This window comes from Amblyomma americanum, chromosome 10, assembly GCF_052857255.1.
Source record: "Amblyomma americanum isolate KBUSLIRL-KWMA chromosome 10, ASM5285725v1, whole genome shotgun sequence".
Lineage (NCBI taxonomy): Eukaryota > Metazoa > Arthropoda > Arachnida > Ixodida > Ixodidae > Amblyomma > Amblyomma americanum.
The window spans coordinates 104,460,970-104,478,966 of NC_135506.1; the positions used below are offsets into that span (position 1 = coordinate 104,460,970).

Below are 17,997 nucleotides of genomic sequence, written 5' to 3' on the forward strand. Positions count from 1 at the left end.
ACTACTGCTGATCAACAGGTGCCGAGCCTCTTCGATGAGCATCCTTCTACTGACGAGCGTCAGGAAACTACACTCCAATGACCAACTGATTTGTTTCCTGTTAGTTTGGATTAAAATAATCACGTTCCCACCCCAAAGTGTGCCTTGAGAGGACGAATGAGACGGCTTCTCGTTGCGGCAGCAGAGTAGTACAGACACCCCCGCAGCAAGAGGTACGTTGCGAGATTCACCGATGTAACCCTGCTAAGTGGCCGGACGTTATTACTGACACCTTTCAGAGTGTATGCCTTGAAAAAGGGCTACTGTATTTTAAAAATTGGGCAGAAACTTCTCCGTTTTCCGAAAGGCAATACAAAACTCAGAAACGCTATATGTGACCTCATCTTTTCGTGCGATAGGCTGTAAATAGAGAGACGTACGAGCGACAATGGTTATTGTACTCAGAGTCCAAAGGTTCCATTTACTGTTTCGTGAGCAAATTATTTTTGATTTCAAGCAACCCCAGTGCTTTCACCACGCACTGGTTTTCTGAAGGGAAAAGAGCAGAAGAAAATGTTTGCGGAAATGAAAATACCGTCGAGCACCAGAACTTCGTGACAGCATAGCTCGCCCGCTCTAATTTTAGCAGCAAAATTGACAAGGAGTTGGTTCATCATGTTGTCACTGAGACGGCGTACAGGACAGAGGTGTTGAAGCGCGTGGTCGTTGTAGTTAGGATTCTAGCTGAGCGCAGCATAGCGTTCAGGCGCAGTGAGGAGGTTTTTGGTTCCCCGAGAAATGGCACTTATAAGGGATCCTTGAGGCCATTTCCAAGTTTGATTCCTTTCTAATGGAGCACATCAAAAGCTGCGGGAAGATAGGAAAAGGTCGCCCATCGTATCTGTCAAAAACCATTTCTGATGAATTTATCGAGCATATGGCAAATGCTGTCAAGGAACGTCTCGTTGACGAAGTGAAACGCGCAAAATACTTCTCTAATTCTTGATTCGACTCCAGACCTTACTCACGTTGATCAGCTGTCAGTTGTTTTACGATACTATTTAAATGGGAAAGTGTACAAACGCTTCCTTGGATTTGTGTCAATCGAATCGTATACCGGCTTGCATTTTTTGATACCGTGATGTCCGTCTTGACGACCAAAGGCATCTCAATTGATGACTGTAGGGGCCAATCTTATGGTAATGCGAGTAATAAGTCAAGAAAAAACGAACGTCTGCCAGCTGAAATCCAAACACATGAACGAATTGGCAGTCTACATCCCGTGTGCTGGTCATTCACTGAATTTAGTTGGCGCGTGTAGCGTTGACCGTTGCCTTGAGGCAGTGAAATTTTCACTTCAATTCAGAGACTGTATGTGTTATTTGCTGCCTCCCCTAAGCTATGCAGGTATCTTTTGGACAGCATGGGCGGAACTGGCCATAAACTTGTTTTGAAAAGTCTCTCTGAGACAAGGTGGTCAGGACACGCTCAATCATGTAAGGCCATTTCTGAAAAAGTTCACTGCACTCTTGTGTTGCCTTGAACCTACTTCAAAGAACGAGGAAGAAAACGGTGGCACTAGGAACGAAGCGCACTCTCTCTTCAACAAAATGACAAATCTAGAGACTGCATTCATGGCTATTTTTGGAGTGAAATGGAGCGCTTTGACAAAATGATCGTAGCACTTCAGAAACGATACCTAGATGTTTCAACTGCTGTAGACCTGCTGAGCTCTCTAGAAGGCTTTGCTAATTCTTTGCGACCTCTCTTTCATACCTTCGAAGAGAGAGCACGCAGGCTAAGTACCAATCAATGTTATCATGATGAGGGCAAACACATCGTTTTGAGTAACCACCCGGAAGGAAAAAGCTTTAGTGCGCTTCAAGGTAGAAAAAAGTTTGTCGTAGAGACCTACAATGTTGTACTTGACAGTCTAGGATCTGCTTCGCGAGGGCGAAAGGCTGCCTACACCGAGCTCTGCGAAGTGTTCGGATTGTTAAAATTGCTGACAGAAGCTGGGAGCAAGGCCTCTCATCTGGCACAACAGTTGGTGAAAACCTACGAAAATGATTTGGAGCCCGAATTTTTCACCGAAATCGTCCAGTTTGCGAACTTTCTGCACAACTCTGCGTGCCAAGGCACGAGTCTCCTGAGAATAATGAAGCTGCCGCCCAAAAGAAAGCTTATTGATGTGTTTCCGAACCTTTCTATTGCTTTGCGAAGGTACCTAAGCATACCCGTGGCAAACTGTGAGACCGAGCGATCGTTTTCCAAGTTGTCGCTGACAAGAAATCGTCTTCGTTCGAGCCTCCTTGACGACAAGGTGAACTCGCTTGCTATAATCTCCACTGAAAGTGACCTTCTCCACTATCTATCCTTCGAACAGAGTATATCTGATTTCGCCAAAGCGAAGGAGTGAAACATGCCTTTTCAACAGAGGGCTGTTCGCGCTTTACATGAATAGTTCCAATAAGTTAGTTGTGTCGCCTCCCAGCCTCCACGTTGCTAATGAAACGCTGAGCAGTGTAATATAAGATATGCAAATCTTCCTTGCTCGTCTCTTGTTTGTTCTTCTTGTGATATTTAGGGTGCTTATAAAGAAGTGCATTTTTGTTGTTTTCGATAGTGCCACGTTTATTTGGTGTCGTCCTTGCTTGTCTTAGCTTTAACGAAAATAGTTTGAAATAATGTTTTGTAATTACAGTTGGTAGTTTTCATCTCTATACTAGTGCAATTTATGGTGTTAGTATTTCTTTAAGTTTTGTATATATGTATTGCATATTTATAGAGTAACGTGTATAACGATTACTGCAGTCTGATGCTTGATTTTTAATAAAGAATGTTTTGGAAACAACCATGTGTCTCCTCACGGGATCCAACTTAGTGATGCAAACAAAGCCTAGCTTCAGAAGGATCGACTTCTGAGCTGGGTTGTCTTTTCTACGTTCTTGTTCATCTTGAGTGCACTAAACTTTTCCTTAGTCTAGCTCTTGCGGATAATAGAATGCAGGTTAATCGCAAAGTGAACATATGTGTTGGTGTTTATAACAGCACATTTGAAGCAAGTTTTGCTGTTCTTCTTATGATAATAACAATAATAATAATCCCGTTAATCGAACTTTGTTCTTTTTAATTTGGTGGAATTAAATTGAAACATGCCATATTTCAGTAGCGTAGCAGGCGACAGGTGAGTGGGGGCAGTACAGGGAAAGGGGGCCTGCATGCGCATTAGCCCAGGGCCCTCATTTTTCTTAATCCGGCCTTGGTATGGTTTGAAATGAGCAGTTCAGGGATGTGATGCCATATACGTATCCACTCTAAGAAATATTTGGCAAATTTTGTTGCGGTTCCGTCCTGTAGGGCATTTTGCATCGCTGTACCCCGCCAGCTAGCCGTTTGCTTGTATGATCCACTTATTTTCAGATGCTAGCCTCGGGAAACGGACGAACACATCCATGCCGGTATTCTGTTATTGCTTGGACAGATGTTCAGTAGCGTTTAGAGATCCTTCTGGTCGGGTGGCAGTAGTGTTTCGCCGCTGACAAAATCGGCAGTTTTTCACATAAAGCGTGACATCAGCAGATGGTCTGAGCCAGTAATATTTGTCTAGGATATGCCGCTTTGGGCGAGGAAACCCGAGAAGCCAAGCTGTCGGCTCGTCGTGGGCAGCTTCTTCGTGAAGACTCGCCGGTACAAAAATGAGGTTAAAGAGACCCAGAAAGGCAGTCTCGATAAAGGTGCATATGTCTGGGATGCTAAAAGATGACAGTTCATAATTATTGCACATAAATAATTATTTTAACACGTTTTGTGGAAGCTGAGTTATAAGCAGACAAAATTTGAACTTCTGCGTCTTCGCGCCTTTCCCTCTCCTCTCGCAGCCAAAACGGCGGCGCTCCTCCGTCGGCCCCACTCACTCAGGCACTTCCCTACCTCCGCCGGCTGCGGCGCGTGCGGTGTGGCAGCGGCCGCGGTAGCGCGTGACGTCGGAAAGAATTTTGCGCTGTGAACGAATGATAACCCCCTGCTGCTGACGTCATTTCCAAGACGTGACGTCGCTTTCCAGGTTTTCATGCGAAAGCCCAGCACCGCGCTTCGCCTCGTGGGGCGAAAGCGGGAATTTTTAAAAATGTATTCTAAATTTCCCGCCCGCTTCCGAGGTCGCGTAGGCGGCTTGGACGCTCGGTGGCCTGTATTCTACATAGTGCAAGCATTTTAACGCCAAGCTCAAAGACCCCTTTAATGATTTTTTCGGCATGAAGCTCTCTACAAGAACATCATTCTGTAAGCAGAACTAAGCCAATCTCCTCTTCAACGTCGCTCCGTGTGAAGATGATTTACGGGGTTTAACGTCCTAAAGCAAGTCTGGCTATAAGGACGTCGTAGTGAAGGGCTGCGGAAATTTCTACAGCTCGGGTTTCTTTACCGTGCACTGAGATCGCACAGTACACGGGCCCTACCATGGGATCTCCGTCCCATCTCTCTTACGTCGTGTGTGGGCAAGCTCATGGAGCGCGTTCTCCAGACCCGGCTCAGCCGGTATTTGGAGAACAACAACCTTATGCCTACGTGCATTTTTGGTTTCCGCCAGGGCTTGTCCACTCAGGATGTCTTTCTACAGCTCAAGCACGACATTTTGACTCCCCCGCGGGCGACACCAAGGCTATCCTCGGCGTCGACCTAACAAAAGCTTTCGATAACGTTACCCACGCAGCCATCATAGAGGTCCTCGACGCCCTAGGTGTAGGCCCGCGGATGTACAATTACGTCCACGATTTCCTGTGTGAACGAACAGCCACACTCACCATGGGCGACCACCTGCTGTCCGGTGGCTCACTGGGAGCACGGGGAACCCCTCAGGGTGCTGTACTGTCTCCTATCCTCTTTAATATAGCCCTTATCCAGCTCCCCACCAACTCGCCCAAATACCCGACATACATTTCAGCCTCTATGCTGACGACATCACTATCTGGACTAATCGAGGCAGTGATCCCGACATGGGACACAACCTACAGTCGGCCCTCAACATCATCGACTCATACGCTCGCGCGCGCAGCCTACCCTGCTCCCCTTCTAAATCAGAACTCTTCTTATACCGCCCCAAGCCGCACGACCCCGCCAACCTTCCCATCTCACTCACTCTAGGAAACCACCCCATTCCCCTGGTCTCCAAGATTCGCATCCTGGGCATCGTCCTTCACTCCCACGGCGCGCATGGCAACGCCATCCACTCTCCAGACCCAAGCCCAGCAAGCCAACTGTCTCATTCGGGGCGTGGCGAACCGGCCCGCGGGTCTGCGAGAGCGGAACACTCTGCACCTCACCCAAGCTTACATCACGAGCCGCATGGCGTACTCATTCCCTTACTTCCCCCTAAAGCAGAAGGAGCGGGACCGCATCAACGCGCTCCTCAGGAGCTGCCCAAAGGTTGCCCTCCGCCTACCCCCAAGCACTTCTACTACCCGGCTCCTCAACCTCGGTACCCAAAACACGTTTGAGGAGGTGGCAGAAGCCACCCTAACAGCACAGCTGACTCACCTGTCGAGTACCGCGGCAAGCCGCACTCTACTCTGCCAGCTAGGAATCACCCTGATCACCCATCCTACCGAGGGGGTTCCCCTACCTCCAGACCTACGCTCCCATCTCATCATCCTTCCAAACCCTAAGAACACGCACCCCGAGCACGACGGAGAACGCAGGACAGCCCGCGCCAAAGCCCTGCACAAGCTCTACGGCAACAGTCCCGAGGTAGCCTACGTGGACGCGGCAGCGTACTCGTCGGGCTCCCGCATGGTTCTCGCCGTCGCTAATTCTCAGGTCCGAATAATCGCATCAGGATCCGTCGCAACAGACTCATCGGAAAATGCAGAGGAAGAGGCCATTGCACTCGCTCTTGCCTCCACCTCTGCCAATCTATCCAATTCCGCCAAAGGCCTGATATCCCGCACCGCGGCTCGGCTTCTACCCTTCTAGCACCCCACCCACCCCGTAATCCGTATCTGGACCCCCGCACACGCAGGCTTCCCGGGTAACGAGGAGGTCCACTCCCACGCCCGAGGTCTCACTTTCCGGGAGGGAGTTGGACCTCCTCCGCCATCCCGAGAGCGTCTGCTTACGTTCAAACATATTCTTGCCTACTACCGAGATACCCGGCGCGTTTACGCACCGCCGGCTCCCTCCCTAACCTTAATCGTGGCCTCCCATTGGCGCCGACTCCAGACCCGAACTCCTGCCCTATTCTCCTTCATGCCCGCTACCCCGATCAATTCCGTTCTGCTTGTAAGCTCTGCGGGAAACCGGGAGACTTCCTTCATGTCCTCCTCACATGTCCTGCCTTTCCACACCCTCCATCCCCCACCACGGCGGAGTCATACTGGGAGACTCTCCTGGCGAGCTCCGCAGCTGCTGACCAGCGCCGGACAATTACCGACGCCCTGAAGCGGATAGCCCTCCAAGGGTGTCCTTTGCCCTGTAAGGGCAGCCCCCTAAGGGTTGCCTCATGCCATGTTAGGGTGTTTGCCCCCCTCGGTATTTGGCAATAAATTTTTCCACCGCCACCACCCTACCATTTCGCCTCCATTGAAATGCGACCATCATTTCTGCCCCAAAGACGCGGGATGGAACCCGCGTCTTTGGGGACAGCAGACGAGCGTCATAGCCACTGAGCCACCGCGGCGGCAGGGGTGAAGAAGAATTGCCTTCAATGTACTCGAAGAGGTCTTAGAGATCGGAGTCCGGGCGCTGGTTCACTGAAAAAGTGCTCTAGCTGAAAAGTCCTAGGAACGCGTCGTCATCGTCGCACAGCGACGGAGAATCTGCAGAGGCTCATGTAAGGTAATCGGCGTGAGAGTGCATGCGTCTGTAGTTGGAAACGACGGTGACGTCAAGTTCTAGGAGTCGAAAGCTCCATACGATGAGGCGACCAGGCAGGTCCTTAAAGTTGGTGAGCCAGAGTAGAGCGTGTTGTTCATTTACAATTTAGAAACGCGTCCCATAAACGTATGGACGCAATTTCGACGATACGACATTATCTCAAGGCACTCGTTTGTTCTGTTATAGTTGGCCTCTGCCTTTCAGAAAGAGCGGCTGGTGTACGCTATAATTTTTCCGCGGCTTTGCTGCTTCTGAACGAGAGTGGCTCCAAGACCCACGCAACTTGAGTCTGTATGAATTTCGTTTCGGACTTTCGTCAAAGTGTCCAAGCACGGGCGGTGTCTGGACGCCTTAATGAAATGCTTTATTGAATGATTTATTTTGGAGAGCTTCTCACTTGAATGACATGTTCGAATGCAGCAAGGGGCCGGCAATGAGCGAAAAGTTGTTCAGGAAATGTCGGCAATATCGCCACAGGTGCAGGAGTCGGCGCACAACTTTCTTGTTAGCCGACTGTGCAAATTCGGCTAGAGCAACGGTTTTCTCCGGGTGTGGTTGTGCTTCATTGACGCTTAAAATGAGGCCTAGAAACATCAGCTCCTCATAAGCAAAATGGTATTTCTGAGGGTACCTCTATGGCCTCAGGTTAAGTCTTGATGACGTGGGTCTAGCGTGGTTTGAAGCTTTTTTAAATGATCGCTATAAGTTGAGGAGAGGACAACGAAACAGAATTGACATTTGATGTCTGCCAGTTTTGTGTCAATTTCAAGCTGGAACGTTGTTGGGGCAGAACAAAGTCCAAATGATATTACCTCTAACTCGTAGAGGTCGTTCGGTGTGATGGAGGAGGTCTTCTTGCGGTCGCTTTCATCGACTTCAATTTGTCTATACCCGCGCTCTTCATAGCCAAGGGGAGCAATATCGCGCTCTCTCCCGTTGATGCGGTCTAGTCCATCGTTGATGCGGGGTAGAGGGTCAATATATTTCTTGCTTACGCTCTTCAGTCTGTGGTAATCGACGCAAAATAAGAGACTGCCGTTCGCCGTCTTTCTTTACCAGAACAACAGAGGCTGACCACAGACTCTGGTCATCGATCGCTATCAGACTTCGCAGCGCATCATTTCCTGAACTTTGGGTCGGATGTATTGGTGTTCATGAGTGGGGACACGGTAGGGGCTTGCCGACAACACTTTAAGTAGTCGGTTGTAGTGGGGGGTTCTGGCGTCAAGGGCCTTCTCGATGTTAGAAGATACCTCCACAAATTCGGCACTGGTTTATTGAGGATTCACAATCAGCGCGGCGAACAGTTGCTCCTTATTGCCGCGCTTCAAGGAGGTTACCTTCTTCATGTCTAGTCTGCCGCGCCTGCCAAGGTGTTTTATCTCCTCGTCGTATGAATGACATTTTCACTGGGGCTTTGGATTGCACCTCTCATTCATTCGGATTCATTCGGCTTGCCTTGCAGGGGCCGCAATGAAATGTCTTCAAGAGTTATTCCTTGAATTCTTTCCACGTTAGAAGGAATGTTAATTATTCTCGAACCACGTTAGAGCTGCGCCACCCACCTCTTGAACGTTGAAAACCGATCAAGCGGGTCCAACCATCGTTCCACATCCTTATTAGGCAGCCCGTGAAATTTTGGCGGTTCCTGGGGCTGCTTAAAGAGGAGCGACAAAAATTGCATGTGAGCCCATGGCGGGTTGACAATGCACCATGCGTTACGTTACCATGGCGGGTTGAAAATGCAGCGCCTCCACGATATATCACGTAGTTGTGACGGCAGTATGAGAGTGAAAGAAAAGAGGGTTTACGATTGGAAGTGTTCCTTGACCTGACTCGCGCCAACAAAGAAATAAATGACTGGGCGGCGGCGACAGCGGGAAGCGTGATCCGCTGTCGTCGAACAGAATGGCTGCCGTCGTCGGCCGCGGTAAATTTTAAAGCCGACAACCATCTTTTGAGATGCGCCGTGCAAAATAACCACAACAGTTTGGAGCAACGTACAACCCGCTCTGCCTGGTGCAATTAATCGAGATGGATCTTGTCTCGTCTAGTATCACAAAAAAGCGATAAAGCTGCCTGCCGGAAGCTTTGAAGAATGAAGAAACAACCATTACCAAGATTTGTGACAACATGATACTCAGAAAGCTTTCAAAAGATTTGGCATGACTGCTTGTAAAGGATACGAAGTTACAAATTCTAGTGCAGGTTGACGGGAATCCAGGTTTCGGCAATTCTGAAATAATAGCATTTTTCCAACCCTTTCATGCTTTTGTAGCACTGATTTTCGGCAAACATTTCAAAAAGTTCTTTTCCTGCATTTTCAAATATATAGGCCAGCATTTCGTTATGCATGTCGTCGGCGGCGGATCAGAGTATTTACTGACAGACAGTATAGTATAAAATTTTAGCAGTGCATAAGATCAATTAAAGGTTAGTTGCCACTGCCGCATTGCACACATCCAACGCGCCTGTCCTCTTCATAGATTAACCGCAATCTCTCATATACCCTGGAACCTATATAGCGCACCTGTCCCGCGCAGCGTGTTCTTATACACATCACGGCCGGGGAGAACCTTATGCGCAAATCTATTATCAATATTGGCAAAATGTGGCGGTGTCCTACAAAGAGGCGTGCGCGCTGAAGGAGCTGGCTAAACGCGCGCTAACTTCCCTATCGGACTCTCCTTACACCGTTGCCTCAAGTAGCTGCTTTTTACACCTCTACACCCATCATTATCCTCCTAGCATCCCGCAGCGTTGGCGAGACCTGTACTTACTTCGCCGCCCTTCTATCCTTACCAAGATACTCTTTTAACACAGACACGTATGCCGCCCTCAATGCATATAGAACCGCCCCCCCCCCCCTCCACAACTAGCTTGGCCACGGATGCCGCACTAGCAGCCTTAATCTCTCGACAGATAGCACTGCGGTGGATTCCCCGTCACAGGTTCATTCAAGGTAATTAACTTGCTCACTCGCTTTTGAGCATTACTACACACCGCACGCGGGGGATGGCATTGCCCTGCCCAGCGATAGTGTACACCGAGAAAAACTTAAACACACTTTTTTTTCGGGAATACTACACACACCAAAAATGGCGCTTAGCTAATCTATCTGTGCCATAACCATTCCCATTGATGCCTGACACTCGTATCTATTGCCCAATGCTGTTCAATCTCCTCCATGCGCCAGCCAAACTATTTAGGAATATACCCATCTCTCACCCCAATGTTTATACCGTTCACACACATGCAGTTAGCAGATATAGAACCATGCAATAAATAGTGACACAGAGCCATCCAGCAACCCGCCTCTCCCCCGTCATTCCCAAAGTCACCGTGGTTCACCTACCTTGCTTCATGGACTCTGACCATTCAATGTCCCCCCGTCACCTTGGCCCAGAACGTACTGAATGTCTCACCTAAACGCTCTTTATTAAATCTACGGCACTACTATCACTACCACTACTACTGCTGGTACTACTACTTGTTTGCGATAAAGTCATCCGTTTGTGAAAGAGAACTGCCAACAAGCAAGGAAAGACAAGGTGTAGCCAAATTTTAACCGCTTTCGACGGCTCTAAGTAAAGGCGAGCTGCAGCACTCACCTGCATATGAATAGTTTCGAACACCTTTTCAAAAGGAACATGAGTTATACCATAGGCACCGAAGTGGCGGTGTGTATATGTTAGTAATGGAAATCTTTTAAACAAATTCTTTGAGTAGGATGCAATTGTTCGATAATACCAGACCCAGTGGATGTAGTCCACGTATTTTTTATAGTTTTCAGTTCCGCCGACTGTAAATCTAAAGCCTGAAAAACAAAATGACACATTACCACAAATTCGGCACCTAATGCACTTGCAAGTTGCTAATCTAGCGATACAACAGTGTCACAAAATGAAAATCAGTCAAATGTATTTTACATCTCAAATGCGATGTTCTTTTATTGATAGCAGGAATTATGTTGTATTTTATGATGGACACTGCGCTCTTTTGATCGATGCCTTTTGTAAATGACATGCGGGTTTCCCATATAGTTTTTTCGAGATTTGCAGGCGCATAGGAATTATGGTGCGGCGCTTTCAGCAATGCATAGGCTGGCTCTCTGCACGTATTTTTGAGCATGATCATAATTTGCAACTATTACCTGGACAAAATGCAGCGTCATCCCATGCGTGGCAGTCACATCTCACAGCACAAAAATCCAAGCCTTAATGCTTCAATATAAGGCTTTAAAGATGTCGATGATGTCACACCACTGAAAAATGTGCGCTCTGCAGTCATATAGTGGTTGTAAGTGTGGGCTTTGGAACAGGTGCTCTCACGACAATGTGAAGGCACAGTTGTAGTTTTTCATTGTAATCGCGGATGCTAGTCACCAGTACTGAAAGCAATCCTTTGTGCCTATTTTATGGGCGTTGCTGCGCAGTTTTGCATATGACACAGCTTAGAGGAATAAAATATCTAGTATGGCTCGTCTTGTGTCAGGCTGTCCATATAAATAAAGCGGGAGACGCCTTATGCGTGATTTCTGAAATTGCATTCTTCAACCGACCTTTTGGCAACGTAAAGCAGGCCGTGCACAAAAACAACTAGGAAAGAAGCAATAGAGTGCCTACGCTTTCTATCATCCCAAACGGTTTTGTTTTAGCTTTTCCCACATTTGTGAGCTGATAAATGAACACACAGTTCGAAGACCAGGTTACCTTCTTACTGCGTCGGATGCCGAGGTGCGGTGAGGCGGCCAATATTTTCGGCTTTCCAGAGTGTGTACATTCTCAAATATGCAAAAGTGTTTACATCACGTAGAATGTTGCTCCCGTTGCTGACATAGCAGCACTGCGGTGTGAATACACGGTCCTGCCAACGTTAGCAAGAGCAGCAGAGCGCTATGACGGTATATCAATACAGCACTCTGCCTCCATCTTATTATCTCCTTTTTTCACATAAAAATGAATACTTGTGTTTTCTTTGGCGTTAATCTTATCCACTTCTCATCCTTCCTTTATTCAGCACCTAATTTGCCTCCTATGTGCATCAAATTATAACCGGAGCGTTACTCTTTCTTTTTGCATTATTGTCGCAGCACTATTTTCAATTTCTCGCGGTTAAACAGTGTTCTGACCTGCTTTTGATGGTTTTCTGGGTTGAACGTTCCAAAGCGACTCAGGCTATGAGGGACGGACCTGCTTTTGAGTAAAAGAGATGAGGTAGTGGTTAAAATGTTTCAATATAAGTTTTGCAGCTTAATATTGAAAAACAAGTTTTCTGCACAGAATTCTCAACAAATATTAAAGCATGATATCTGAACAATGTTATCATATCATTAACCCTAGGTTTTGTGGTGCTTCCTCAGCTTTCGCAACATACATGTAACAAGTAACAAACCAGCTTTTCCAGTGGCACTGAGAAAACGATTTCCCATAAATGAATTGTTTTAAAAATTGTCTAGCATTACATGCATTTTTATTGTTCTGACTGGGAAAGCAGCAGGACTATCAGATTAAAATCTAACAAAGTTTCAACGAGCAACTTCAGTGCGTTGCATTTAAATAACTAATATATGACTAAACTCCATGCTTGAAACCACTCAGAGGCGTAATAAACGTTTAAGAGAAGCTGCTGACCAGTAACCAAGCAAGGAGTAAAGATTGTATCTCCAAGAAAGGAAACAAAACATTACTCTGAACACAAAATATTAGCCAAAAAGTGAGCGTACAGAGAGCTCCAAAACACGACAGATTTGCAGATACTCGTCTTGTCGTTTTTATTCACAGGTTCCAGAACAAATATTACCGAATGAGATAGTAAAGGGTGCAAATTGAGACACACTTCCAAAGTCAAGATATTACCCAACCTTTCAGTGCTTCCAGACGAGATTGGGTTCATGAACATCTATGCACTATTTATGAACCGCTCAGATAACAAAAGCTGTACTGGGACAGATCCCGATGATTTTTGCTTCCAGAATCCACTGTGTCTTAAAAGTTCTGCAGCTCCTCTTTTCGTGTCGCCTTGCTTTGCGATATGTTTAGTTTTTTACTTTCGTCAAAACATTCTGCTTTAGTGAAACAGCTGTTGCCCTTTTGCTCAGCCCTGCTGTAGGCACATGTGATTCGTTGCGATTCCCAGCTTCGAACACGTTTTCAAAATGATTGTTGGCCACTGCAAACAGATCATGTTCTAGTGCCATTGTTTTGAAGAAGTACGTGTTCTTTCCAGCTGACAGAGCGCGATGCGGACGGTCACAACGTTTCTGTACTATTTATGCATTTCATAGGCACTCACTGGCATTATTGTTCTTTGGTGGGCGATTTTTAGCATACTAAGACTTATGACGTCCTCGCTGCTGTTTGAACCTCTATGCTGTGAGCAATAAGGCATTCAATGTGTTCCTCTATACGATCAAACTATTACAAACTTTGCAAAATATAGAGTAGAGCTTCCGGAGATTAAGGAAGAAAACCATTCTCTTTACCTTTACATTTCATCTCTCTAGAACGAAGCAAAGTTTCTTTTGATGCAGTGGAACCTCCTACAAATATAATGTGCTCTACAAAACTCCAGGAGCAAAACACCTGAAATTTCCGTGAAATGTGGCAAACAACCAGGTGTAATGAATAAGCACTTTCTTAAAGTTAGCAGGTGCGGTAGGTTGCCCTGCACAGTTTTTACAAATTTGATGTGAAGAACTTTGTGCCTTTTTTTAATTTCTTTTCCTCATATCAAGGCTCACTTAGCGATTTTTATGTTTTTAGGAGAGGATAAAAGCGCTAAATTTGAACTCAATATTAGAGAATTTCTTTCTGCCTTACCGATTTGATCATCAAGCCATAGACTTCAGGATTAAGAAGTTAGAGGGAACTAATCATATTCATTTCGTCTGGTAATGTACTTACATTCAGAACTTCGTGACACTGTATGTGAGGTCTAGGTTGCCAAACCGCCAGTTTCATTATGAAGACGCCGTAGTGAAGTTCTCCATAATTATTCGGGAGCAATACCCGATAGTATAAACAATTTATATTTATGACGATACACTTGCATTTAGTGAGATATGTAACTGCTCTGTTTAGGAACGCTGCCGTCTTTATTAGGATCTAACATTATTGGATGCTATAATGCGCATGTGGCAGTAATAAGCAACTGGAAAGACTTTAAAGATTAGGCTTCGGCTGCGTTATGGTTTCAGGCTTTGGCAAGAGTTTCCAGTGATCTAACGAAACAAAGTCACGAGGAGCGACACAATAAGAAACTTCTTTGTTTCGAGTTGTCTGCGGCTATATAATACTCAAGAGCAATATTTCTGTTCATTGGGTCCGACCAATAAAATTAGTCATGCCGAACAATTCTGCACAAAAGCATTTTTAAAAGAAAAGAGTTCACGATCGCAATTACTGCATATGTTTCAAGAATTGGCAACAACAATCAATATATCAGGAGATTTCCCGTCGGCAGGCTTGCATTTTTTCCTATTAGCCTTTCTTTTGTGTTTAAATACATTTCCGATTGGTTTTCTATGACAATATTGGCTGCTCGATGCAAACAATGGAATAACTTTAAAGCGAAGGTTTCGCAACGCATCGAGAGAAAGGACCATCACCTTAGAATATAACAGGACATAACAGTGGTCTAATCTCAAAAGTTATGTCCAAGAAAGCTGGACATGGCGACCGCAGGATGTACGGTCTCTGCCGTTAGGCCCCTAACTTTTAATGTTGCTTTAAATAAATATTCTGACCATTCTGTAGTAACCACATCTTCATATGTCGCTAACGCCTTTGTCGCGAACGCCATTCATACGGGTGGGAATAGAGCCTGCTCCGGGAGTTCTCAATCTCACGCATGTTGGGGTGAAATTTAGATCTCCGTATTCTGACCATTCTGTTGTAACCACATCTTCATTTATCGCTAAGGCCTTTGTCGCGGACGCCATTCATACGGGTGGGAATAGAGCCTGCTCCGGGAGTTCTCAATCTCACGCATGTTGGGGTGAAATTTAGATCTCCGTCTAGAGCTGGTGGTACCTCTCTCAGCATAGTCTTGAAATTGCGTTAGCACATTCTTCCTGAACATGGCGAGCTCGTGGCGTGATCTACGATAAGTGGTATGTAGGTCGCAGACACCCATTTCAGACGGGATTTTACGATGATATCGTACAGACAAAACAAAAAAATGTAATGAAAGCAGTGAAGTCGCGTAATTCTACGTAGCCTTCTTTTTTGTCATTTTGTAGCCAGGCGAACTAAGCGGCGGTCGCTCACTTGGGTACAATCGAAGCACACGTGGAGTTCGTTCATATTGCGTACATTCGTTGAATATGGTGTCGGCTGACCAGTCACGTGATTATTTTATAACTTGCGGGCGTTAAGAGGCCGAAAAAATGACCACATAGGAGGCGTTACAAAAACTACATTGGTTCTTTCTTAACCGCTTGTACAACTTAACTAAAAGTACTTCACACTGAAATGAATATTTGCAATTTTGCATCATTAATCTTAGCTAACTAACTTCTTAACTGGAAAGAGTGTCACATGACGGGAACCTGTAGGTCGTTGTTCTCAGGTATCCGAGGTATCAGCGGTATGCCACTTTTTTTAAAAACACCTTGGTTAAATTAATGTGAAACATCCTTATATGTCTAAGGATTAGAGGCAAGCAATAGCCCAATTTTTCCAGCCTGTCAAAATGGTGCTGCCAATGTTGGAGAACATTACACAAGACGGGATATTATTGACTGTGTAACGCAGTGGCGGTGCCAATATGGGGAACACGGCAGACATATAGGGCCATTATTATTAGAAATGTAACAGAGTGGCAATGCCAGTGTGAGAAAAATAGTGGACAACCAGGACTATCGTTGGCAGTTAAATGCCGCAGCGCAGCCAATTTTTGGCGATCAGAGTTGAAGTTACGCCATTATTCTTAACGTCACTTGCCTATGTTGGGGACACATAGGAAAGGAAGGGCCATCATTTAACTTATGAGACAGTGACACTGCGTATATTGGAGCACTGTGGCGACTCTGATACACTTTAGGACCGACCTTTGCCAACAGATTTCTAATATCGGGCCGATATCCTGTGCTGCTTGAGAACTGCATGCCCACCAGCAGGCCCAAACCCCTACCCCGGCACCAGCTGCCCCGGCCGCTCCTACCCCCACTCTTCCACCGCCACTTCTCCCTACTCGCGAACAGCCGGCCAAGAAGCGGGCTGCAACACCCACTACCTCCCTGACCACACCAACCCCGACAGAGGGAACGCCAGCCCTGCCTTCCAATTTGGAACAACTCATGGAGGCGAGAATTCAGGCCGCGGTGCAGACGGCCATCCAGGCCTTCACAAATCAATTCGCCAACCTCACTACCCGTCTAGACGAATTTCCTCGCCAATTTGACGAGCGATTTAAGGAGCAAGAGTCAAGCCACGCTATAGCCTGTGCTGCCGTGCGGCCTAAAAAGAAAGCCCGGCTCTACACCGTCTCCAACTCGAACACTGCAAATGAAAGCTTCAGTGATGGCGAGACTACACACTAGCCAAACCATCTGGCAGTGGAACTTTCGAGGGTTTGGTTCCAAGCTGGGTCTGCTTCACCAGTTCCTAGCTCGGGCAGACGGCCCCGACGTGCTCGCGCTGCAAGATCCCTCCAATCCCCTCACCCTACCCAGCTACGTGCCCATCGTCCCTTTTTCTCCTACACCCCCTCGGGTTGCATTTCTTGTACGCCGTCGCTTACTACTATCTCCCACCCCTTAGACGCAGTACGCTCGGGATACTAGTCTCTTCATCATCAACGTATACAGCCACTCGAAGTGCCTGCGGCACGACTTCGACCGACTATTCACGCTTACTAAGTGAGCCGCACTCAAATGCCCCCTTCTAATTGTAGGGGACTTCAACGCCCCGCACACGGCCTGGGGCTACACAGCCGACACCCCCAAGGGACGCAGGGTATGGCTCGCAGCTCAGCAGGCCGGCTTCTCTCTTCTCACAGACCCCACCACCCCCACTCGCACCGGGAACAGCGTCTGCACAGACACTACTCCTGACCTCGCATTCACCCACCGCCTCCCTCGCGCTGCGTGGTGTAACACCCAGGAGAATTCGGGTAATGATCACTACATTATCGAGATTCTCCTACAAGCAGGCTGAACACGTAGACCCTTTCGTGATGCTACCATCACGAAGTGGGACTCTATCCGCACCTCCCGAGCAGCCCGCACTCTACACACCATCTCAGACAGCCACTTGGTGCGACCAACTACAGCGTGACGTCCGCGCCGTGAGTCGCCAACTCCCGGAGGACTGCCCTGCAGACGCGATCAATTCCCATCTCCTGCACATATGGGAGGCCAAGGCGGGGCTTGAACGGAGGTGGCGGCGTCAGCGTTGGAATAGAACACTCAGACGCTGACTGGCCCGGCTCAACAAAGAGAATGAGAGGCATCCTGCAACTCTGTCTCCCAAAATTGGGAATCTCTCTGTAACAAGCTGGAAGGCAACATGAGCCTGCCCCAGACCTGAAACCTATTCCGCCATCTCAATGATTCGACTCAGTCCAAGACACACAAAAACACAGCCTCATAAAGCTCATACACACATCCGAGGCCTCCCCGCAGGAACTTCTCGAGGAGCTTCGTGATCTCTACTTCCCGGCTTATCCCTCCGCAGAACACCCTGACTACAAAGGCTCCCCCAAAGACCTTCTCGACCAACCGATCTCCGAGGCGGAAGTGAGGGCAGAACTTCAGCGCCTCAACGCGTCCTCAGCTCCTGGCCCCGACGGAGTACACAACAAGGCACTCCGCAACCTCGATTCACCCTAAGTCAAAGCCCTAACCGACTACTTCAACGAATGCTGGCTGCGCCCCCCCCCCTCAGTGAAAACACGCCACAGTAATCTTAATTCCCAAATCCGGCTAAACACTTCTCCCCGCTAACCTCCGTCCCATCTCTCTTACGTCGTGTGTGGGCAAGCTCATGGAGCGCGTTCTCAATAATTGGAGAACAACAACCTTATGCCTTCGTGCATGTTTGGTTTCCGCCCGGGATTGTTCACCCAGGACGTCTTTCTACAGCTCAAGCACCACATCCTTGACTCCTCCGCGGGCGACACCAAGGCTATCCTCGGCGTCGA

The 17,997-nt window shown here is 47.4% G+C and overlaps 1 protein-coding gene across 1 annotated transcript in view; it reads right to left on the bottom strand.

The window, feature by feature from the left end:
• The window catches only part of LOC144108595 (uncharacterized), a 162,880-nt gene that overhangs the window by 95,228 nt on the left and 49,655 nt on the right, over positions 1-17,997 (bottom strand). The window contains exon 4 of the mRNA XM_077641793.1: positions 10,464-10,669. Coding sequence (XP_077497919.1) covers positions 10,464-10,669 — 206 coding nt within the window. The remainder of the gene's footprint in view (positions 1-10,463; positions 10,670-17,997) is intronic.